Source organism: Mustela nigripes, chromosome 7 (genome assembly GCF_022355385.1).
Source record: "Mustela nigripes isolate SB6536 chromosome 7, MUSNIG.SB6536, whole genome shotgun sequence".
NCBI lineage: Eukaryota > Metazoa > Chordata > Mammalia > Carnivora > Mustelidae > Mustela > Mustela nigripes.
This window is the reverse complement of record NC_081563.1, coordinates 120,381,956-120,402,341: the sequence shown is the minus strand read 5'-3', so window position 1 is coordinate 120,402,341 and position 20,386 is coordinate 120,381,956. Positions and strand designations below refer to the sequence as shown.

At 54.4% G+C, this 20,386-nt stretch overlaps 1 protein-coding gene across 2 annotated transcripts in view; it reads right to left on the bottom strand.

Moving 5' to 3' along the window:
• Positions 1–20,386, bottom strand: part of PPP1R16B (protein phosphatase 1 regulatory subunit 16B) — a 92,048-nt gene that overhangs the window by 6,779 nt on the left and 64,883 nt on the right. Inside the window, exons 3-10 of one of the 2 annotated variants that reach the window (XM_059406996.1) lie at positions 16,642–16,712; positions 12,593–12,738; positions 10,416–10,519; positions 8,685–8,809; positions 5,723–5,848; positions 5,138–5,213; positions 4,161–4,290; positions 3,901–4,069 (exon numbers count right to left, since the gene is read on the bottom strand). In XM_059406996.1, the coding sequence (XP_059262979.1) occupies positions 3,901–4,069; positions 4,161–4,290; positions 5,138–5,213; positions 5,723–5,848; positions 8,685–8,809; positions 10,416–10,519; positions 12,593–12,738; positions 16,642–16,712 (947 nt within the window). The remainder of the gene's footprint in view (positions 1–3,900; positions 4,070–4,160; positions 4,291–5,137; positions 5,214–5,722; positions 5,849–8,684; positions 8,810–10,415; positions 10,520–12,592; positions 12,739–16,641; positions 16,713–20,386) is intronic. The other variant, XM_059406997.1, reaches the window with a different exon arrangement.

Sequence of the window (20,386 nt, the reverse complement as noted above, 5' to 3'; positions counted from 1 at the left end):
GATGCGGGACTCGATCCCAGGACCCTGAGATCATGACCTGAGCCGAAGGCAGCGGCTTAACCACTGAGCCACCCAGGCGCCCTGTATCTATTTTCTTTACTTCCGGAATGGTCTTGGAAAGACCGCTTTTCATTGTCGAGATCAACGCTTCTCTAACTCTTTGTGCGTATGAGTCACCTGGGGCTCTTGTGAAAGGGTCCATGCTGAATCACCAGTTCGGGGTTGGAACTCGAATTCCAGTGTTTCTAACAAACTCCCCATGGATTTAAGACACTAGTTCTCAGCTTCAGAGGCTGGGGAATTAAATCACACTACATCAGCTGGGGAGTTAAAAACACTTGCACAGCGCCAATCTGAAGAGGCTACGTTGTGTGATTCCCACTCTATGACATTCTGGAAAAGGCAAAACCATGCAGACAGTAAAACGGTCAGTGGTTGCCCAGGGTTTGGGGAGGGATGGACAGGTGGAGCACCAGGGATTTTTAGGGCAGTGGAAGTATTCTGTATGAAACTTTAATGACGGCTATATGACACCACATATTTGTCAACATCTGTAGAATGTTGAACACCGAGGGTAAACCCTAACATAAACTATAGGCATCAGTTAACAATTATGTATCTATATTGTTATCATCATGGTAATACACCTACCACACTAAGGCAAGATGTTCATACCAGTGGAAACCAGCAGACGTGATAAAGGGTGTGTGTGGAGACTTTAGGTACTTCCTACGTATGTTTTCCAGAAACCACAACTGCTCCAAAAAATCAAGTCTATTGATTTTTTTTTTTTTTTTAAATACATAAATACAAAGCCTGGGCCCCAGGCCCAAAGATTCAGATTTAATTAGTCTGGGTTGCAACCTAGACACCAGGATTTTAAACGAACAAAACCAAAAACACTTCCCCAAGGAATTTTCTGGTACAGTTAAGTTTGTGAGCCACTGGCTGAAGAGACAGGGCTGCTGCCTGCCTCCCGAGCCTCATGTCAGGGTGCCAGCTCTGCCGAAGTATGTGCAGGGGCCAGCTCTGGTAGCTAACTGGGTGGAGTCCTGGCAGAAACCCAACTTGCAGGTCAGACCGAGCAAACACCCCCTTAGATGAGGGGTTTTCAATGTCTGGTGTGCCTCCGAGTCCCCTGGAGAGCTGGTTAGGGCACAGAGCACCGGTTAAACCCAGAGCCCAGGGTGCATGTTTAGTACATGTAGGGCGGGCCAGAGAGTCTGCTTTTCTCACACGCTCCCAGGTGACGCTGCTACTGCTGGTCCAGGAACCCCACTCTGGAGAATGTCTACCTTAGAGACTCTCACAGCCTTGCCAGTACCTAAAGCCTTGAAAGGGATAGGTCAGAGAAAGGAAGGAACTTGGGGCTTCATAGCTGTGCCCTGTGATCTTGGTTTCGCCTAGGATCTGGGGCTCTGGACCCTGACAGTTGTCCTTGGGACTGGACCTCTGGGTGATTGGCCCGAAGCCCAGAGCTCCTTCCTTTTTCTCTGCAAAGCAGGCCCTTTGTTTGCCTTCACCTAACCCCCAAGCACAGCGTTGATGAGAAAGCTGCAGAAGTTAAGGACGAACTCAGGCCACATCTTCCCACCCCCTTCCCTGCGGGGCTGATGCTTTGTGCCACCCCACACTGGCGAGGACTTCTGGCAGAGTCCTGGGCTGTGAGATCTGAACAAACATGGGGACAGGTGGGGGCGGGGGGAAGCAGCTGCTTCCCTGAGGGTATCTTTTTTTTTCCCCCTGAGGATTTCTTTAAGAATCTCCAGTGTCTCCCAGAGATCAACAAGGAAAAGGGGCAAAAGAACAGACACTGCACGAAAGAAGACACGCGGTCAGCCCCTAATGACATGAACAAGCGGTCTCCATCGTCCACCATCAGAGAGATGCAAATTTAAAATGCAAGCTGCAGCAGCAAGCAGGCCAGGACGGCTGAGATGGAGAGTGATGTTACATCAGGGACCGGCGCAAAGAGTTCTGCGCGCCTGCTCAGAGAGCAGATGGGAACAGTCACTCTGGAAACTTGCATGGCAGTATCTCTAGTAGCCTCCCCATGAGCTGTTCTGCATTCCTGGCTACACGGTCCTACAGAAAATAGGGCTTATGCCCACCAAAAACCCGTCGGAGAATGTTTTGAGCAGCTTTATTCAAAGTAGCCCCACACTTGAAACAGCCCAAATGTCCACCAGCAGAAGAATGGACACATATTTAAACAACAGAACTCTCCAGAGTGAGGGAAAAGGCTGAGCTGCAGCTCTGTGCCTGCACAGGGATGAGTCTCAGGGTCTCCAAGTAAGTCAGACACACAAGACTACAGACTGCTGAGGCCATTCACACGCAGATGTGGGCGCAAACCTGCTCTTCAGTGCTCAAAGGTAAACAGAGCTGCCTTTTAGGGCAGGAGGACTGCTGACACGGAACCAGGAACTTTCTGGGGTGATGGAAATGCTCCATGCATTCATCTCAGGGGACATGTTTACAAAAGTTCAACTGAAAAACCCATTTCAAATTCATGTACTGAACATAACTTCACCGCACTCACAAAGGAAAGTTAAATAAATGTGATTTAATTTCAGTCTGCATCTCTCTTCTCCCCGACCCTAGAAGTAGGCACAACAGAGCCTCTGAGGCACCCTCTCTGTCCCCAGCCAGGGCTGTGACTGGATTCCCTTGGGTGGGCACCTTTCCCGGCTTCAGATCAGCCTTCATGTGACCTCACTGTTCCAGCTGGAGGGCAGGTCCCACAGAGATGCACGGGTACGCTGGGCTAATCATTTTTCATTCCACCAAAGCAATACTTTCCAGAACTGTTTTCAGCTGCTTATCATTGGTGGATATACCAAAAAGGCAGACCACTGCTATGGACAGTCAGCCTCTCTGTTTCTGTCCCCAGCAATTCTGCCCCAAACTTGCTGGCCCCACTCAGCAAGCCAGCAGCCATGCATGAAACCCAAGCCTGTTGGTACTAAGTAACACAGGGTCCTCCCAAAATTCCTGGTCGCCTCACGTATCTGAATGTGACTTTAGTTGGAGGCAGAGTCTTCGCAGATATAATAAGTTAAAATGGGGTCATCCTGGATTGTGGGCACTAATCCAATGACTGCTGTCTAAGAAGAGAAAACAGAGACACAGACACACACAAGGGAGAAGCCATGTGACCACAGAGGCAGAGACTGGAGTCTGGCGAGCAAAGCCAGCACATGCCTGAGCCACATGAAGCTAGGAGAGAGGCACGCAACAGATTCCCTTTTGGAGCCCACAGAAAAAACCAATGCTGTTGACACTTAGACTTTCGACTTCTGGCCTCCAGAACTGTAACAGAACACACTTCTAGGGATCTGAGCTACCGAGTTTGTGGAAATGGGATCCAGAAATTCTAGGAAACTGACACGGCATCCCCTTAAGAAAGCAGTTCAACGCCCAGACCAGCAGCTACTCTCGGAGCAGGCTTCTTATGGCTCCAACCAGTACCCTGCTCAGTATTTCCACACATTTTTCCCAACCAGATGTGCTCCATAAACACAGTTCTCCATATCTTGTTATGTTCCCCCCCAGAACGTTCTAGTGCTGTTAGCACCCGGGGGCACTGCTGTGCTGAGCCTCTCCTTTGGGGAGCCCAGAACCAGATGTACCAGAGCACAGCAGGCACGCAGCAGGGACTTCTTGTCTGTTAGGAGACCCTCCTGGCTGCCAAGGCTCCCAGTTCTGACTCTCACACCAGGACTTCCTCAAGAAGCACAGGGGCCACCAGCACCAAAGGGGTCCAGCCAGCTGGTGTATGGGCGCTGTCCAGCAGCCCTCCCCCTGAAGGCTCTGACATGAAAAGGCCAAGACCAGGCCGGGGCCCTGTCCTCCATCCCAGTAGCAGCTGACACCGAGGCAGGTCACAAGGCCACTCACTGGGTCCTTGTTCTCTTGGTCTGTCCTGGTCTCCCTGATGTCCCCGTTGTAGGTGGCAGTCCGTTGGTCCTCTGCCACACTCCGCTGCTGCCACAGTATGGCCTCTCCCTCATACTCCTTCCTGTACAGGTTGGTCCTGTCCGACAGGCTGGCTCGACGTACCACCTTCCTGAGGGGAGAGAGGAGCTGCTGGAGGGCTGGGCCCAAGCGCCACAGGCAGGAGTGCCCCCAGGAACCACGGCCGGCCTGCCCCGACTCACCCACGGCTCCCTGCGCTGGACGTTCTCCGGCTCAAGGATGACTTGTGTCTCAGCTGTGACTTCATGATGACGTCATGCTTGTGTTTTAGCTCCAACAGCAGGACTTTGAACTCCTCCTCCTCACACAGGTCTGAAGCAGGGGAGGAAGCTGTTGTGGGGAGCAGTGCCAGGACCGGTGGACCCCAGGAGCCCTCCAGACCATGGGAGCTGCCACCCAACGCACTGAAAACTCTCAGCATCTTTGGGGGCATCCAGAGAGGGGAGTAAACAATGCTGGCCTCACTTCCTGGGCTATACCCCAATCCTTAAAGGATAAGAATGGGAAGCCCAGGACCCATATAGTCATAGCTCCTAAGGTTCTCTGCTATGACCAAAAGATCCATCCACCTTCAGTAGTTTCCAACAGGAGTCATCAACTCTCCAGTGATATAGGAAGTATTGAGAGAAACAAGCAGGTACTCTATGTAGCCCAAGCCAGAACTTATATATATCTCGGATCATATATACCTACACGTTCAATCCAACCAATCCCTTCATTTCTCTACCCACCCAGTCACTGACCCAGCCATCCATCCGTAGATTCATCCCTAACCAGTGATTAATCCATTCATCCATCCACCCATCATCCGCCCATCCTCTATCCATCCATCTACCCATCATCCATCCATCCATCCATCCAACCACCCATCATCCGCCCATCCTCCATCCATCCATCCACCCATCATCCATCTACCCATCATCCAACCACCCATCAGCCAGCCATCCTCCATCCACCCACCCATGAATACATTTATCTATCCATCCGTCCAGCTATCCATCTGTACAATCTACCCTTCATTAACTTATTCATTCATTTTGCTACCCATCCACACACCAGTCCACCATCAAGCCAACTCTATATTTTACCCAATTATCCCACTATCTATAAAAACCCCAATGAGTAGCTAAGGGTGTTCTGGATTTTATGCTGGACTTACCTATTGGCATTTCATCCATGGATGTCCTAGCACTGAGACTAGCCCCATGGGACACCAACAGCTCTGCCATCTGCATCTGAAACACAGGAAGAAGCCCACATGCCCCCTGGGCTCAAAAAGTCTGGGAGGTAGATAGAGTGCCCCCACGTTTCTCAGGATCTGACATAAAGAGTGATAGGGCAAAGCTGGTTTGCAGGGAAGGCCCTGCACCCTGGAGGCAGGAATCCTGGCAACACAATGGGCTTGACCCCTCCTCCAGCATTCCTGGGCCATGCCAAGGGATAGGAGAAGGAGTCTGCTGTAAATCTAGAGCTGCCAAGCATCTAAGGAGGGACTGCAAAAGCTGCAATCAGAGTTTTCGATCTGGGAAACAGAGGGAGAAAGGACCAAATCAGAAGCATGAAGAATTACCTAATTTGGTAAATGTGTTATCGTCTTCTTAGAACACAACTTATCAAATGTTTTTGGAAACTCTCTAGGTCTTTTCCTATCTCACAAACTAGCTATAGTCAACACCTTCAGTGGGTCCTGTGAACCAACTGCCAGCCCAAAGGACAGCGGGCAGGTCCCACTGCCGAGCATTACCTGTCCCCAGAAGGCAGCCGCGTGCAGGGGCTCCCAGCCATCCCAGTCCTTCACGTCCACACGCACTCCGTGGTCCAGGAGGAGCTCAGCTGCCCGCAGGTATCCGTTGGCTCCAGCGATGTGCAGCTAAAGGGGAGGGGAAGGTGAATCTTCCCTATGGGTGCCAGTCCCACTTTTAGAGACAGGAGAGCCCTCTTCCCAACCCAAATCCCAGCTCATTTCCAGGGACGGTAGAATGGAAGAGAAGGAAGCAGAAATCCAGCCACACTGCAAAGTCTTATTAAGGCCACTCTTTATCCTGTGGTTGGTGTGAAGGCCCCTGTGGTTAAGGCAACAGCACTGACTGAGTCCCTACCATGTGCTGAGCTGGAAGGAAGGGGTTTCAGAGGCCCAGCGTGGTGGTTTTAAAATGTCTACACATTCTTTGATATACCTCCCTTAAGAGAGGAAGTTTAATTCTCTTGCTCTGAATGTGGGCCAGAACAAGTGACTCACTTCTAACAAGTAGGACATTGTGAAGTGGTGGTGTGTGATTTCTGAGGTGAGGTCATAAGAGGCATCACTGCTTCCACCTCCTGCTCTCTGGGATCAATCCCTCGAGGACAAAGCAGCCATCACGTAGTATAGAGAAGCCTGAGGAGGTGAAGCATGGAGGCCTCCTGCTGACAGCGGGCACTAACTTGCCAGCCACATGAGGGCGCCATCTTGGAAGTGGATCTTCCAGCCCTAGTCCAGTCTTCAGACGACTGCAGCTTCCTGAGAGACCCCCAAGCACAGCTACCCAGCTGAGCTGTTCCCCATTCCCTAATCACAGAAACTACGTGAGGTGATAAATATTGATCGTTGTTTCAAGAGGCTAAGTTTTGGGTTTGTTCGTTACACGATAGGCCATCAGTACATCCAATAAAGGAAAGCCTCATGCTGAGGTAACAGCTCTCCTATCTGATACCATTCAAGGCCTCTGGTGATAGACACCATACTGGGACCTCACTTGTCCCATCTGCTTGATCTCCAGAAAGTACATAAAGCATCTAGCCCGTGACAGACACTCAGTAAGTGATGAACATTCTCAGAGAGCCGTGAGGGATGACGAGGTTCACCATGGAAATGGAGGAAGGAGGAAGGCGATGAGGTAAAGAGACACCAGCTGCCTAGCCAAGGTGGGAGGCGGAGGGAAGAGCCCAAGGAGGCCAGCAGAAGGCTGGCTAGGTGGAGACCAGGGAGCTCTGGGGGTGCTGAGATTTGGGGCAACAGAGTTGCAGACAGTGGGATAGAGAAGGCTTGGCCCTGGAAAGCAGCCCTTCAGAACGCAGCCCTGACGGTCAGGCGTCGCCTCATCCTGAGGTACAGCTGCTATAAGGTTCAGGAAAACAGACGTTTTCCTTTATTTTTCAATTTGCAGAAGAAGCCCAGGGTGTGATCTGGTGCAGGCACCCACGAAAATTACAATAATCATCTGATTTATAAATGCGTGATGTTTGCCAGTTGTGGAGATGACAGCCGGCAGGGCCAGCAGACATTACAATCTGTGTGGCCTCGTACTGGGCGGGGAATAAAAAGGCATGACTGGGATAGGGAGAGCGTTAATAATAATGATGATAGTGTGAACCACTGATACCTACTGAGAGTTTAGAGACTCTGGGCTTCGCACCTACATGCAGAATCCCATTTATTCCTCCCAACAACCTGGTGGGGAAGGGACGAATAGTAAACCCCACTTTACTAGGAAGACCTGAGACCCAGTACGGGCCTGGCCCATGTGGTCTGGGCCACCCTGAGGCCAGCCTCAGTCCAGGAGGAAGAAACCTGTGTGTCTAGACGGCCAGCCACAGACCCAAAGGGGCGTGTGCCCTGGGACATCCTGGCTTTGCCTTCATACAGCAATGTTCCATCTCACTATGTGACTTTATCTTTGAGGGCTGGGCTGAGCAGGGACCCATTAATGGGTTAGCGAGGGGATGAGGCAGAGGGTGGGGCTCAGGAACCAGGTGAGAAGGCCACTTACTATCTTTGGGCCACAGGTCAGGCCTAAAGGGCAATGAAGGCTCTCAGGACTGCTGAGTCCTACCAGGTAAGCTCAAGATTTTGAGACTCCTGAGTGCTCCTGGCCAGCATGGACCCCAAGCCGAGGCCAGGGCCCAGCCATCGGTGAGGAGAAGGTGGGTATGTGGGCATCCCAGGCCATGCTCCTGTTTTCAGTTTAAAGCCTCAGAGCCAGACCCTCCCCAATACCGGGCTCCATCCTATAGGAGAGCCTACGGAGAGAGGTCAACGTTTCCAATCCTTGACACGTGAGCTGAAAGGCTGAGCGGAGCTAATCAGGCAGACCTGAGAGGGAAAGAGCTCTCTTGTTCCCTATCTCCAGGGTCTAATGAAGCCTGGGGCACACAGGTGTGTGTTACCTGGATGGAGGAAGGAACCGATGGATGGAGGGTTGGATGGATGGATGGATGATTGGGTGTCTGGACACAGAAGCCAAAGAACCCAGGGGACAGGCTGTCGCAGTGAGGTTCGGGGAGGCTGCTCAGTCTGGGCAGAGGGATGGGAGAGGTGATCCTAAGGCAGGGGAATGGACGGCACAAAGCAAGGGGGCATGCACGAGTGGGTGGCTGGTGGCTCCAGTCTTTACGTGGGAGGCACCACTGGAGGAAGGCCACGTGATGGGCTCGGATGGATTCCGGGAACATGAGGTGAAGGAGGAACTGGAAGACAGAGCTGGTGAGCAAAAGGGCTCCTGACCCCCAGCCCCAGCTGAGACTGGCCAGATTCTCCAAGGCACTGAGCCCTGTTCTGCTAACTCTCCATATTTCAGGAGCAACCCTGGCCCCAAAGTGAGTCTGGAGGAGGTTCAAGGCCACAGACAGGCCCCAACTGTATCAGCTTAACCTCAACCAGATGCAGATTCACCCCAGCTAGGCTGGTGCTGAGCCCCCAGCCCGACCCGCCTGGCCCATGTGCTCACCAGCGTGGCACCCTGGGCATCTATCCAGTCGAGGTCCTGGCCCGCTGCGATCATACAGTGGATGTCTGCGATCATCTGCTGCTCGGGGGCCGCCCGCATCTCGTTGATCTTCTCTTGGGTGATGCCTGTAAAGGGGAGAGGGGGCCGAGTCAGCACCCCGGGGCCAGGCCCCAGGCAGGGAGGGATGCAGGGCAGACGGGCCAGGCGGCTGGGCAAGAGAGCAGACAGCCATGCCCATGGGTCACTCTCTCCCAGGCCCAGTGAACACACACCCACGCACCAGCCCACAGAACAGGGGCCATTCCTTCCTGATGCCCAGGAGGCACTACTGTGAGATGTTCTGTTCCTCTGCACCATCCACCTGCCTCCATCCGCTCAAATGGCTGGCTCTGCCCCAGGCCACGGTCTGGACGGGATCGCCCCCCTTGCTGACCTCCCCTGACCACCTAGCTGACCAGGGGCTCTGCTAGTTCCCCCTTCCCGTCCGCGGCTGCGTTTGCAGCACGGTGCTTCATGGATTTCCGTTATGGGAATGAGTGAATGGACAAACATAACTTCTGAATAGCGAAGTGGAGTCAAGGGAGGTGTGAGGACCCAGACAGACGTTCTGTAGCCTGAGTCTCTGGCTACAAGTCTGAGTGTTACCGGCAGCGACTAAATGTATTTAAGGAAGCAAAAGTGACATGTTCTATTCAAAGGTCCATTAGATTGAACATTCTGGGATGGAATCTTGGGTAGGTCTGTAAACTGAAAAGGAGGGGAAAAAAATTATAATTTCACTCACATGAACCCTGAACTGAAATGTAGCATTTCGTTCCCTGAGGCCAAAAGTGAAATCCACAGCATGACAAGAAATGCCTGTGACTTTAACACCAACAAAAAGTGCGCCTACTTTCCTGACGTGCTACCTTGCTATTTCGTGAATTAATCAAGTTTCTACATAACACGTTTAGGAATATTTCGGTAGCTATAGTTTAATATCGTTGGGTTCCTTTATAATCAATCCTGAGATTCTGAGAACTGCATTTGAAAACACGATTCCTAAAGAGGGGCACAGAGATTCATCAGACTGGCACAAAACTGCAGACCGTCGGCCAAAGATGGACAGGCAGAGCCCAGATGCCAAGGAATGGAGGGACCCCATCATGGTTACCGGAGCGCCCTGGGAAGGAACTCAAGGGCAGGGTCCCAGCCGGCCCTGACACTGTGGCCAAGGGTCTGGATTTGAGCTGTCTTCTGGCAGAGACCTTCAGAAATATGTCCCCGTGGTGGTGGGGCGGACAGGTCTCTAATTGCTACATTTGTTTCCTCTCTGAAGCTCATTTGTGAGCTGAGAACAGCCCACAGCTTGTTTACCCCAGCCCCTGGCAGCCCCCGTGGTGCCTGGCACAGAGCGGGCACCCGCGAATGTTCTTGACTCTTGATTATTTTCCCAAATGGAAATCTATCTTTCTCGTGAATGTTTATTGAGTTGGATTGTCACAGCTGACGGAGAGGAGACAGGGCCAGCTGAGGCCGCCCACGCGTGTGGGTGACACGGCAGAGAACAATGCCTCCCTCTGCACAGCACAGCTTTCCAAGGGTCCTTCTGTGTCCTCGTCTTGCTAATCACTGGGATAACCATCGTAACGAGGATCCATCCCCTTTCCTGAGCGCTGGGCACGAGGCAGGCAGGTAGCCGGCTCACTGGTGCACCCATGCCCACACCAGGGCACGCCGCCCTGACCTTACCCTGGTACGCCATGCACGTCTCAATGACATCCAGGGTGGGCTCGTCCTCGCAGAGGTCATACGGCATGTTCCCATCCGAGTTGACTGCGAGTAAGTCGGCCCCACTGCAGAGAGAGGGTGAGAGTGAGGGCCAGGGGAGTGTGGCTGGGGTTGGTCTGGCAGCCTCTGCCCTCCAGCCTCTCGCTGGTAGCTCCGCTGTGCACCCTAGCGCCCCAACCCTTCCCCCCTTACTGGGGCCCCCCAGCTAGGACAGCAGCTTCAGGACTCGGCTTCTCCCAGGAGAGCAGCCCCAGCAGACCTCCACCGGCTTCCTGCTCTGTTGGGTCAGCGGGCAGGCACTTGGGGACAAATGTCAAAGTCCTCCCTGGTGACCGTAACATAAATAACATGAATGGCCCTATAAACACACCGTCTTCTTTCATCTTCATCCTAGTCCTTGTGGGCTGCTCCTGTCAGCTCGTCTCACTCAAGAGGACACAGAGACTCAGACGGCCAGTTGTCCGAGGTCACACAGTGAGGACGTGGGAGGGTCAAGGCTCAAACCCCGGCTCTGTTTCAGTCTGCATCCCCCTGCAGAAACACCCTAAGCTCTCCCCCACCATCTCCAAGTCCCATCCCCAAAGGCTGACAGCCCAGGGGCAAGACCGAGCCTTGGGGCTCCCTGGCAGAACCTGCTTTTGGGGCCAGTGGTTCCCACGTGTGGTTCTGGGCTGCCCCGCAGAATCACCCAGGCATCCCTGAAATACAGGGCAGCTTCCTGGACTCTACTCCGGACCCCCTGAAACACCCTCTGGCGGGGGGGCTTGGGAGTGGGTATTCTGAACCCACACGCCACGTGACTCTGGCACAGATCAGTGGTAGGGACCCGCTGCGCCAGGCTGGCACCACTCCCTTTCCCTCTGGGCACCATCATCGTTCAGGTGCTCCTGGAAGACTGAGTCACACCCAGGTCCTCATCAGAGCTGTGGGCACAGGCCCCCACCAGTAAGTCCTCAGGCCCAATGGCCCTGCACGGAGAGGTCTCTGTGCTGCCACATGCCCTTGGGCAAGCTGTTCCTCCCCTCTGATCCTCCGCTGTGACCTCCATCATCCCCTGCGGCCACCTGACGAGGTGCTGCTTTGCTGAGACCTCTGCCAAAGGTCACCTGTTCTTGGGCCCTCTTCCTGATTCCTTGCTCTCAGATGCTCTCCGTGGCCTCCCAGGACCCACTCTAAGCAGCAGCACTGAAATCCCCTGGTTTCCTGCCCAGTGCCCTAGCACTTCTGCATTCCTGAGGGACCACTGCCCAGCTCAAGTGCCCACCAATTATCAGGGAATTCAATAGAACCCACTTGAAATGGAATGTTGTTTTTTTCTGTGTTTACAGAACCTGAGCAGGAAGGAATTTGAGGACTGGAAAAGCCCATCAGAATAGCATATGCAGAAATGGCCTTATTCCTAGGGAAGACACTGCTACATGGTGCCCCTCCAAGCAGGTTCTCCCCCCGACCCCCGACCCAAGGAATAGCATGTAGATAGCATTTCGGAGACAGGGCCAAGGAAGGATGCTTTTTTTTTTTTTTTTTTTTTTAATAGCAAACTAGCCAAAAATGGCAACAAGACATAAAGAGGGTAGTGGAGACGAGTATAAACTCATGGACTCACAGAGACAGAAAGAAAGAGATTTTAAAAAACAGAGGGCTACCCTGATACCCTGATATGAAGCCAGACCAAGCCCCTACACAGAAGGAAACCTACAGACCCACATACCTCATGAACACGGATGCAACCGCCCTCCACGAAATACCAGCAAACCCAAGGCAGCAGCACGGCAAAAGGATCACACACCAAGACCAATGGGGACCATTCCAACAATGCAAGGGTGGTGGTTTGGGGGTGGGGGTACAGCACAAAGGGAGAGAGAGAATGAAGAGAGACAAAGAGGAGTAGGAAAGGCACACAGAGATGGAGGGAGGAAGGGAAGGGGGGGCAGAGGAGGAGAGAGAGACATAGAAACAGAGGCGGAGGAGGGTGTGGGGAGAAAGAGACACACCAGGCACCACAAGAGGCAGAGGAAGTGGTGGCCGAGAGGAAGAGGAGAGAGAGGAGGGAGACAGAAGGCAGAAACAAAACAAAACCAGCACAGAGCTAGCGAAGGCAGGGCAGAAGCCCCGCTGGGGGAGAGAGGGCCACGTACTACTGAACGAGGATTTTCACCAGGTTGATGTGGCCACAGGTGGCCGCTGCATGCAGGGGCGTCCATAGCTCGTTGTCCTTGGCATTCACGTTGGCACCATGGGAAAGGAGCAGCTTAACAATCTCCTCAAAGTTGTCGATGCAGCACTGCGGAGGGTGAGGGGGAGACAAAGGCAGGATCAGCTCCCGCAGGGCCTCGACCCCGGTGGGGACACGCCAGCTTCCCCTCGGGAGGCCACGAGAAGGACAGTGGAGCCAAACTGTGTCTGAGTCTGAATCCATCTGTATGACTTCCATGCTATATGACCTTGGGTAAGCCACATAACCTTTCTGAGCCTCAGTTTCCCCATGAGTAAGTTCATAATATTTAAGACATAAATATAAGTGAAACATAAAAAACATAAGGGAGCAGCAATAAGATGCTTTTGCAAGTGTTGGTGAAATGAAAGGAAATTTTGAATGAGACTTTAAAATCATTTTTAATTCCTGAAGGCCTTTTTCAAACAAAATTGTATGGACGACTCTACCTTAGAGAACAAATACGTGCAGGGAGGGCTGACTCCGGTTGGAGCAGGAGTGGGTGTCGGTGGGGTAAGGGGGCTGTTGGGGGAGTCCCTCTCCCTGTCAGTCACCTCCAAGGCATGGCCCAAGGTCACAGTCTGATACCTCTGACTCGGGGACTTCTGACCCAGGAGCTCCATTCCTGGGGAAGCCCCAAGTAACCAAGCCTCACCCCCAGAGCACCCACCCCCACCTCAGGGCTCTGGGGACCCCAATATAATCCCTGAAAGGACATGGCCATGTCTGTGCTCTCCCCTGTCCACATGTAGGCCGGTCCTGGAGAGAGGACAGGTTCTCGGCAGCCCTTCAGAGAGACAAAGGGCTCCGACAGCCGTTGGAGCTCTCACACTCCAGGGACACAGACAGAGATAGACTCCACGGGGACGGAGGGGCCTCAAGCCCATGAGCAGAGAGAGGTGAGGACAGAGGGGGAAGACAAGGAGAAGCCGCAGGGGATGAGGCAGGGGTCTGGGCTCAGGACTCCCCAACCAGGTAAGGCTCAGCCCTCTTGCAGTGGGAGACGCTGTAGTTATACTCAGACAAGCAACACAATCAGACTTGATTTTTTTGTTTTGTTTTGCTTTGTTTTGTTTTGTTTTTTAATCTTCCCTCGGGTGGATGTGGAGAACAGACTGCGTGCGAGCACTTTTGGGAGTGGAGAGGGACAGTGAGAAGCTATGTTGAAATCATCCAGTTAGGAGATGATGGCGGCTGGGCCTACAGGAGTATCTGTGGGCAGAGGGAGAAGGGACTGGATGTCAGCAGAAGAATCAGGAGCACCTTTGGGAACCCAAAGCCCTGGGTGTGGATATGGGGTGGGGGGACATGGTGCCCAACCCCATCCCCAGCAGAGCCACGGCTCAGCACCAGAAGGGCATAAGGGAAAGGAGCAGCTGTTTACACAGATGATGCCAGAGATCCAGGTTCTCTCCCTGCTCCGGCCGGTCTGGGGTTGGCTGGGTCTAAGGGCATCTCTCCAGAACTGCGGGGTAAAGGGAATTCAAGGAAGGGTGGCTCTGTCTCAGGAGGGTTGAGCGAACCACGCAGTGGCGCTGCATGGCCAGCAGAGGGCGCCAAAAGCACTGGAGTGAGGTCTTGGGTAGCAGCAAGGGGCCCCAGGCTGGCAGTGGCTGGGAGGTGGGTCTAAGAAGCCCCTGTCCAAAGGAGAACCGGCTCAGCCCCACCCCTCCCCCGTGTCAGGGGACAGTGGAGGCAGAAAACCCACCCGTAGGGCTCCAGAAAAGTGAGGATGGGGTGGCAGGGGAGCTCAGGTGGAAAAGGGAAAAGATTGTGCACCCAGAATTGCAGTCTTGTGAGAGCTATGCCCAGCCTGAAAGACTCAGCCAGAGCAAGGGCTGGGCTTGGGGTGCACGTTGCAGTGGTCGGTGGTGGCGTGGGCAGCCCTCCTCCCCCACACTCCCCAAGGTGGGAAATGGCACCTGCCGTTTGATGACTCCTCCCGCCCCCTCCCTTCCCACATTCAATCTAGCAGCAGACTTGGGGATGCCATCTCCTAAGTCCCTGCCCCCAGCCCACTGCCTGGTGAAGCTTCACCGCCTCCCCGTCTCCCTGGCGCTCCCCTTCCCACGCCCTGCACCCTCACCAAACCATCAGTCTCAGTTTACAAACCCCAAAGGCTCCCTCTGCCAAGAGGAGAAGAGCCGCTCTCCTTTGCCAGGCATGCGAAGCTGCTTCTTAATGTGCTCCTTGGTCCGTTGCAGGGGCAGTGACAACAGTAACGACAGCCCCGCCAGTCACGTTATTGATAACCACTGGGAGTGCAGCGGAGGAGCCCTGGGACCACCTCGCTAGCCTTTGGCCACCAACTGCCTCATTCGCTCCTCAGAACAACATCCCGAGTGCTCCGGAGTCCTGTGCGGCTAGTGGCTACCGTCCACCGTCCAGCACGGGGCAGATGTACAGGACATCCCACCGTCATAGAACATTCTAACTGGACGGGGCTATCCCTGAGCCTCAGTTTCCTGAGCTATAAAATGGGGATAAGATTCCAAAGGGCTGTTGTGAGGCTCACCCTATGCTTCACAAAAAGCGAAGTGACTACAGACACGAGCAATGGGACGGATTTCAATAATGACAACACCGTCTCATGATCGTGCTGTGTCAGGAGACGCGAAGGGCTGTTATGAGTACTCACTTAATCCTCACAACAACCCAGCGAGGTGGGCACTAGTTATTCTGATTTCACAGATGAGGAAAGTGAGGCACAGAGAGCTTAAGTACCTTGCCCAAGATCATACAGCTAGAATGAGGGGGTGCAGGACACCCTGTGCACAGGAAAAGCAGCCAAAAGGACACATGGGAAGCCACTTGGCTGATGGCCAGGGGTGGGGCTTGCTCCTGGGGCTCCTGGATGGGGGCAGTGGTCAGTCGTTGTCCACCCCTTCCTGCCTTCATGGGCACAGGGAGAAGCTCTCACCAGCCCGGGGGTCCGACAGCCTGGCCTCCCACCCACCATGTTGCATTCAAGTCCCCCTGCTCAGAAACTTGGGCCAGGGCACAGGGAGGCTTCTGTGTGTTCCTTAAGTCAGCATGCACATCTTGAGCACCCACTGTATGCCAGCGTGGGGGAAGACACTAGGACGTACCAATGAACAAGTGACCTGGGCTCTGCGCTCACGAGGCTGAGTTGGACAGAGGGAGGCCAACATCAAACAGTTCAGCTAACCGTTCAAACGGCCGCCAGAGGGCGTGCTCAGAAGGTAGGGATGCCCTATCACGCACCCCAGCGCCCGGGCCCTCGCCACAGACTGGGGCTAAGTGGGCACATACCCACATGCCCACATGCTGGGAGAAATGCGGTGCAGAGTAGCCAGTGTGTGGAAGGAACAGAAAGGCCAGAGGGCTGGAGTCTGGAGAGCCAGGAAGCCCAGAGTGCTGGTTGGGGGCCAGGCCTTGAGGAGCCTTGTGGGAAGACACCGAGGGCTTTGAGTAATGTGAGACTTTGACCTGAGCATCCCTGTGGCCACAGCGTAAAGAGCAAAACAGGGAGGGGCAGCTGGGTGCTGGGGACCAGCGAGGGGGCTAGCCCTTTGCCCTGCTGTGAGAGCACCTGGTTCGTGGCCACACGTCCTGGTGTATGACACCCAGGCAGGTCAATCACCTCCGTCACCAGGGTGGAGGGGTGCCTTGGTGGGTGTGAATAGACACGCTTCATAAACTTCAAGCTCAAAACAAACTTGCTTTGTTTGCAAGCCTCTCGCTGGACAGTGAGGACGCAGTGGACAAAGGCTCCCTGTCCCTGGAGGCTGCGCGCGTGTGCTGGGCGTGCCTCCACACCAGGGCTCTGGGGGCGTGTTCGTAACAGACCCACATCTCTCCACTGAGGAGAGAAGAGCCTTTCAGACGAGGCAGCCAAGGATCTCCTTCCCATCTCCTCCCTAAGGACTCTGGGCAGGAAAAAGCAGGGAGGGGGGTAACTGTTCAGGTAGGGGGGCAGCAATCGGGGGACCCCAGCGAGCCTGGCCTTACCTGGTGCAGGGCTGTGAGTCCATCCTCATTGCACAAATCAGGGCTGACCTTATTCTTCAGGAAGTAGCGTACTGCAACAGAGGGGACAGGAGTCAGCATCCCGTCATGCACCAGCACGCGGCAATCCGAGGGGCCCGGCTGAGACCCACTTTCCCCCGTGGCCTGAAGCTGACCATCCTACTGACTCTTTACAACAGGCACGGGAGGACGAGGAAGCTGCTGTGGGGAAACTAGGAGTGAGCTGGGAAGGGCGGGGAGAAGACCACCTGTTCCGCAGGACCGATACTGGGTCAGCACCCCAGCAGGTGCTGGGGATGTGGGGGGCGGGGGACAAGGTCTCAGGAGCAGTGGGGGATGGGCGCGGGCCCTTAGCTCCATCCTCGCCAGACCCAGTTCCTGGGGCCACAGCCCCACGGCTTCCTTGGCCTGAGTAAGAACTGAGGTCCACGCGAAGGCGAGACTGAGGCCTCCACCAGGCTTCTAGCCAGAGATGCCATCTCCAGCAGACCGGGGGTTAGGAGTGTCAGGAGTCTGTAGAGGGTATGGTCCACACCGGCCCCACGCGGCACTGTCTGCAGGCCCCTCCCAGATGCCCCGGTAGCTGGTCTCAGCCTCAGCACTGGGTAAGGTCATTTATGGCACGGCCACAGATCACCAAGGCCCAGCGCACCCATCCGCAGGCCATGGGGAATGCCCTGGGCTGGGCAGGTGGCCTTCAGAAGAGTAGAAGTGTTCCCATGTTCCCATGTAGAAGGGGCTTGGGGAAGATTCTGCTCGCATAAGGCAAGGGTTCAAATCCCATGGTGGGGGGCACGGAGGGTGGGCCAGGTTTCCTGTCCCAGAAGACACTCCTTGAGGCAGACATTAAACACCAGCTGCTAAAAGCAACATTTGTGCACAGTAATTATCGGGGTGTTCCCCGTGCTGCATGGGAGCCCCTGATGCGGAATGACTCCCATGGCGGGCAGTTATTTTCAGCCAAAGTTGCGACAAATCACCCCATCTCTACAGAGCCCTTCGTATGCTGGAGCCAAGGCCCCCTTGTATGTGGGCTCTGCTCCAGTGAGGAGCCTGGCTCTGGACACAAGGGAGCAAAGACCCCACCGCCCACACCCAGGGCACGATCAGGCTTTCCCACCTCTGGCTCCACAAGGAAAATGATTCCTACGTGCATAGTGTCTTCTTACTGCGCCCTTCTGAACCCGGGTCCATGTACACGGCCTCCTTTCATGGGCCCCCAATCTGCAGCTACCCCCCCCGTGGAGAAGAAGAGACAGAGAGTCCCAGTCACACGTGACCATGCACAGCAAATCAGATGCTCTAAGTCCGAAGGCCAGAATGTTGGCCACAGGGCTGTTCTGCTCTGACCCCGAGGCCCAGGCACAGAGAGGGAACCAGCCTGGCAGGAGCCCTAACAGCTGGTGTGGAGAGGCGGGAGAGAGCAGAGCCACAGCAGTGGAGCCCCCCAGGACCCGGCCGGGCCTCCTCCTGCAGACAGACAGGCTCAGGGATCTACACACAGGACAGAAGGAACACTGCAGGTCCTGGGGGGTGCGGTCAGGTCTTTCAGGGCTGTGTTAAACATGAGCTTGCCTCCTCCAGCTTCCTGTTTAAAACCCTCTCATGGCTCCACCTTGCTCCTGGAATGAAGTCCACAGTCCTTTCGTGGGGCTGGCCAACTACAGTACACGGGCTGAGTCTGGCAGGCAACCTGTGCCTGTAGATCACGTTGTTCACTGCAACACATCCACGTTCATTTCTTTACACGTGGCCTGAGACTGCTTTCACCTGACAACAGCAGAGACTGTGTGACCCACAGAGCCTAAAATATTTACTATCTGGCCCTTTATAGGAAAGGTTTGCAGGCCCTGGTCTTCAAGGTCCTGCATGGTGGAGTCACCCCTACAGGGTGTCCACCTTGCCCCATTCCAGGGGGGCATTGCTCTCATCATAGTCTACGTGAATGGCTTGCCTTAGAGTTGCGCAGTGTGCAGCTTAATCAGCTGTACCAGCAATCCCGTCTCCATACCTCTCCAGGCTCATCTCTTGCTCTCCAAGCACCCTGCACCATGAAGGAAGCTGGCTTGAGGGTGTCTCAGGGGTTAACTAGAACTCAGGGAGCACAAACAGAACAGGGACACACTCTCCCTTTTAGCCAGCCGTGTTCACACGTGGCTGCCCACACCCAGGTCAGTGTGGATCCCAGAGCCCCAGATCTCAGGCTTGGTCATCAGTTTGTCAGCGTGAGCCATCTGCTCTTGCACATTTGTTCAGCTGGGGCTGTAAGCAACTTACTCCTCCTCTCTGTTCCTCAGTGTCCTCATCTGTAAAATGGGGATCACAGCAGGGGCTCCTTTGTGGGGCTGCCATGAGGATTAAGTAAGAAAATACCTGAAAGCTACTACCATTATTTACTTATTTATTTTTTAATACCAATGCAAAACAGCCACGAAGCTCCTGCCTGGTCCTGCCAGGTGCTGGGTGCTGGGGACGTAACCATCGACATCCTGTGTTTCCAAGAGCACGTGCCTTGGCTGTAAAGGACAGAGACATCTCACTAGAGAGCTCCGAGCCCCTGCTGCTTCAAGAACCACATTGTAGTGGTCCCCACTGCCCCCCACGCAAGCAAGGTCCCACTAAGACAGCAAGGAGGCAGCTCCCACCCTCCTCTCCTATATTCCCGCTGCTGGCACCAACCCTGTCCCTCCGCCCACACCTCCCTGACAATCTGGCTGGAATCTGGGCCAAGCAGGGCCATCTGCTCCCCTCCATCTCCAGCTGTAGCGAGTGAGGCTGAACCGACCCATCCCGGCAGGAAGCGGGTGGCGGGTTGCCTCTGCAGGGAGAAATCACTGCTGATAAGCCTGTGGGGTTTTTTTTGCCACCCGACCCCTTCCACCCTGCAGAGCAGACTGCCTGACCTCCAGCTGGTCAGGGACACGCCCCCACAGGTGTGGCTCCTGCTCCAGGCCCGCGACGACCAGACAGAGGTGTCTGCCCCCTGGAGGTGGACCTCAGTCCATCCCCGCCGGCCAGGGGTGCTCCAGGGCCGAGCTGCTGTCACCTGGCCATGTGACTGGCACAGTCATGTTTGTGGGGTACACTCCTCCCACCCCATCTCACCTCTGCTTCCACCCAGAACCCAGCAACAAAGCCCACCTTTCCACTGCTTCCGAGGCACTGCCTGATCCAACCTCTGCCCCTTCCTGAATCCCTCAGTGACTGGGTCAGTCACACTGGCTTCTTTCATTTCCCAAGTCAAAATGAAACAAAACAAAAACTGGGCTCCTCCAGGCTTTCCCACACACCATTTCCTGGGCTTGGAGCCCTCTTTCTTCTCACTCTCAGCCCAGCAAACTCCTCCTGAAACACCGATTCCAGCTGAAAGGTCACCTCCTCTGAGAGGCCTTCCCTGATCACCCCAATTTCAGCCGAGTTGCCTGAGTTGCTCTCTCCCATAGCACCTTGCATTTCTGCATTTTGGCTTCACAACAGCACCTCTCCCAGTTTACAAGTACGGGGTGATTAGTTAGTATATGGTAATTATATAATTCTTTGTTTAGTGTTTTGGGTCCCACGAGGGAGCCTGGCTCCTAACAAGGGCCTCAGGATTATCTACTGTAGCAAGAGCCTCTGAAATCTACTCTCTCAACAAACCTCTAGTTCTCACTGTAGTATTATGATTGTTAACTATAGTCACCACGCTGTGCATTAGCGCCTATGTAACTACAGCTTTGAACCCTTT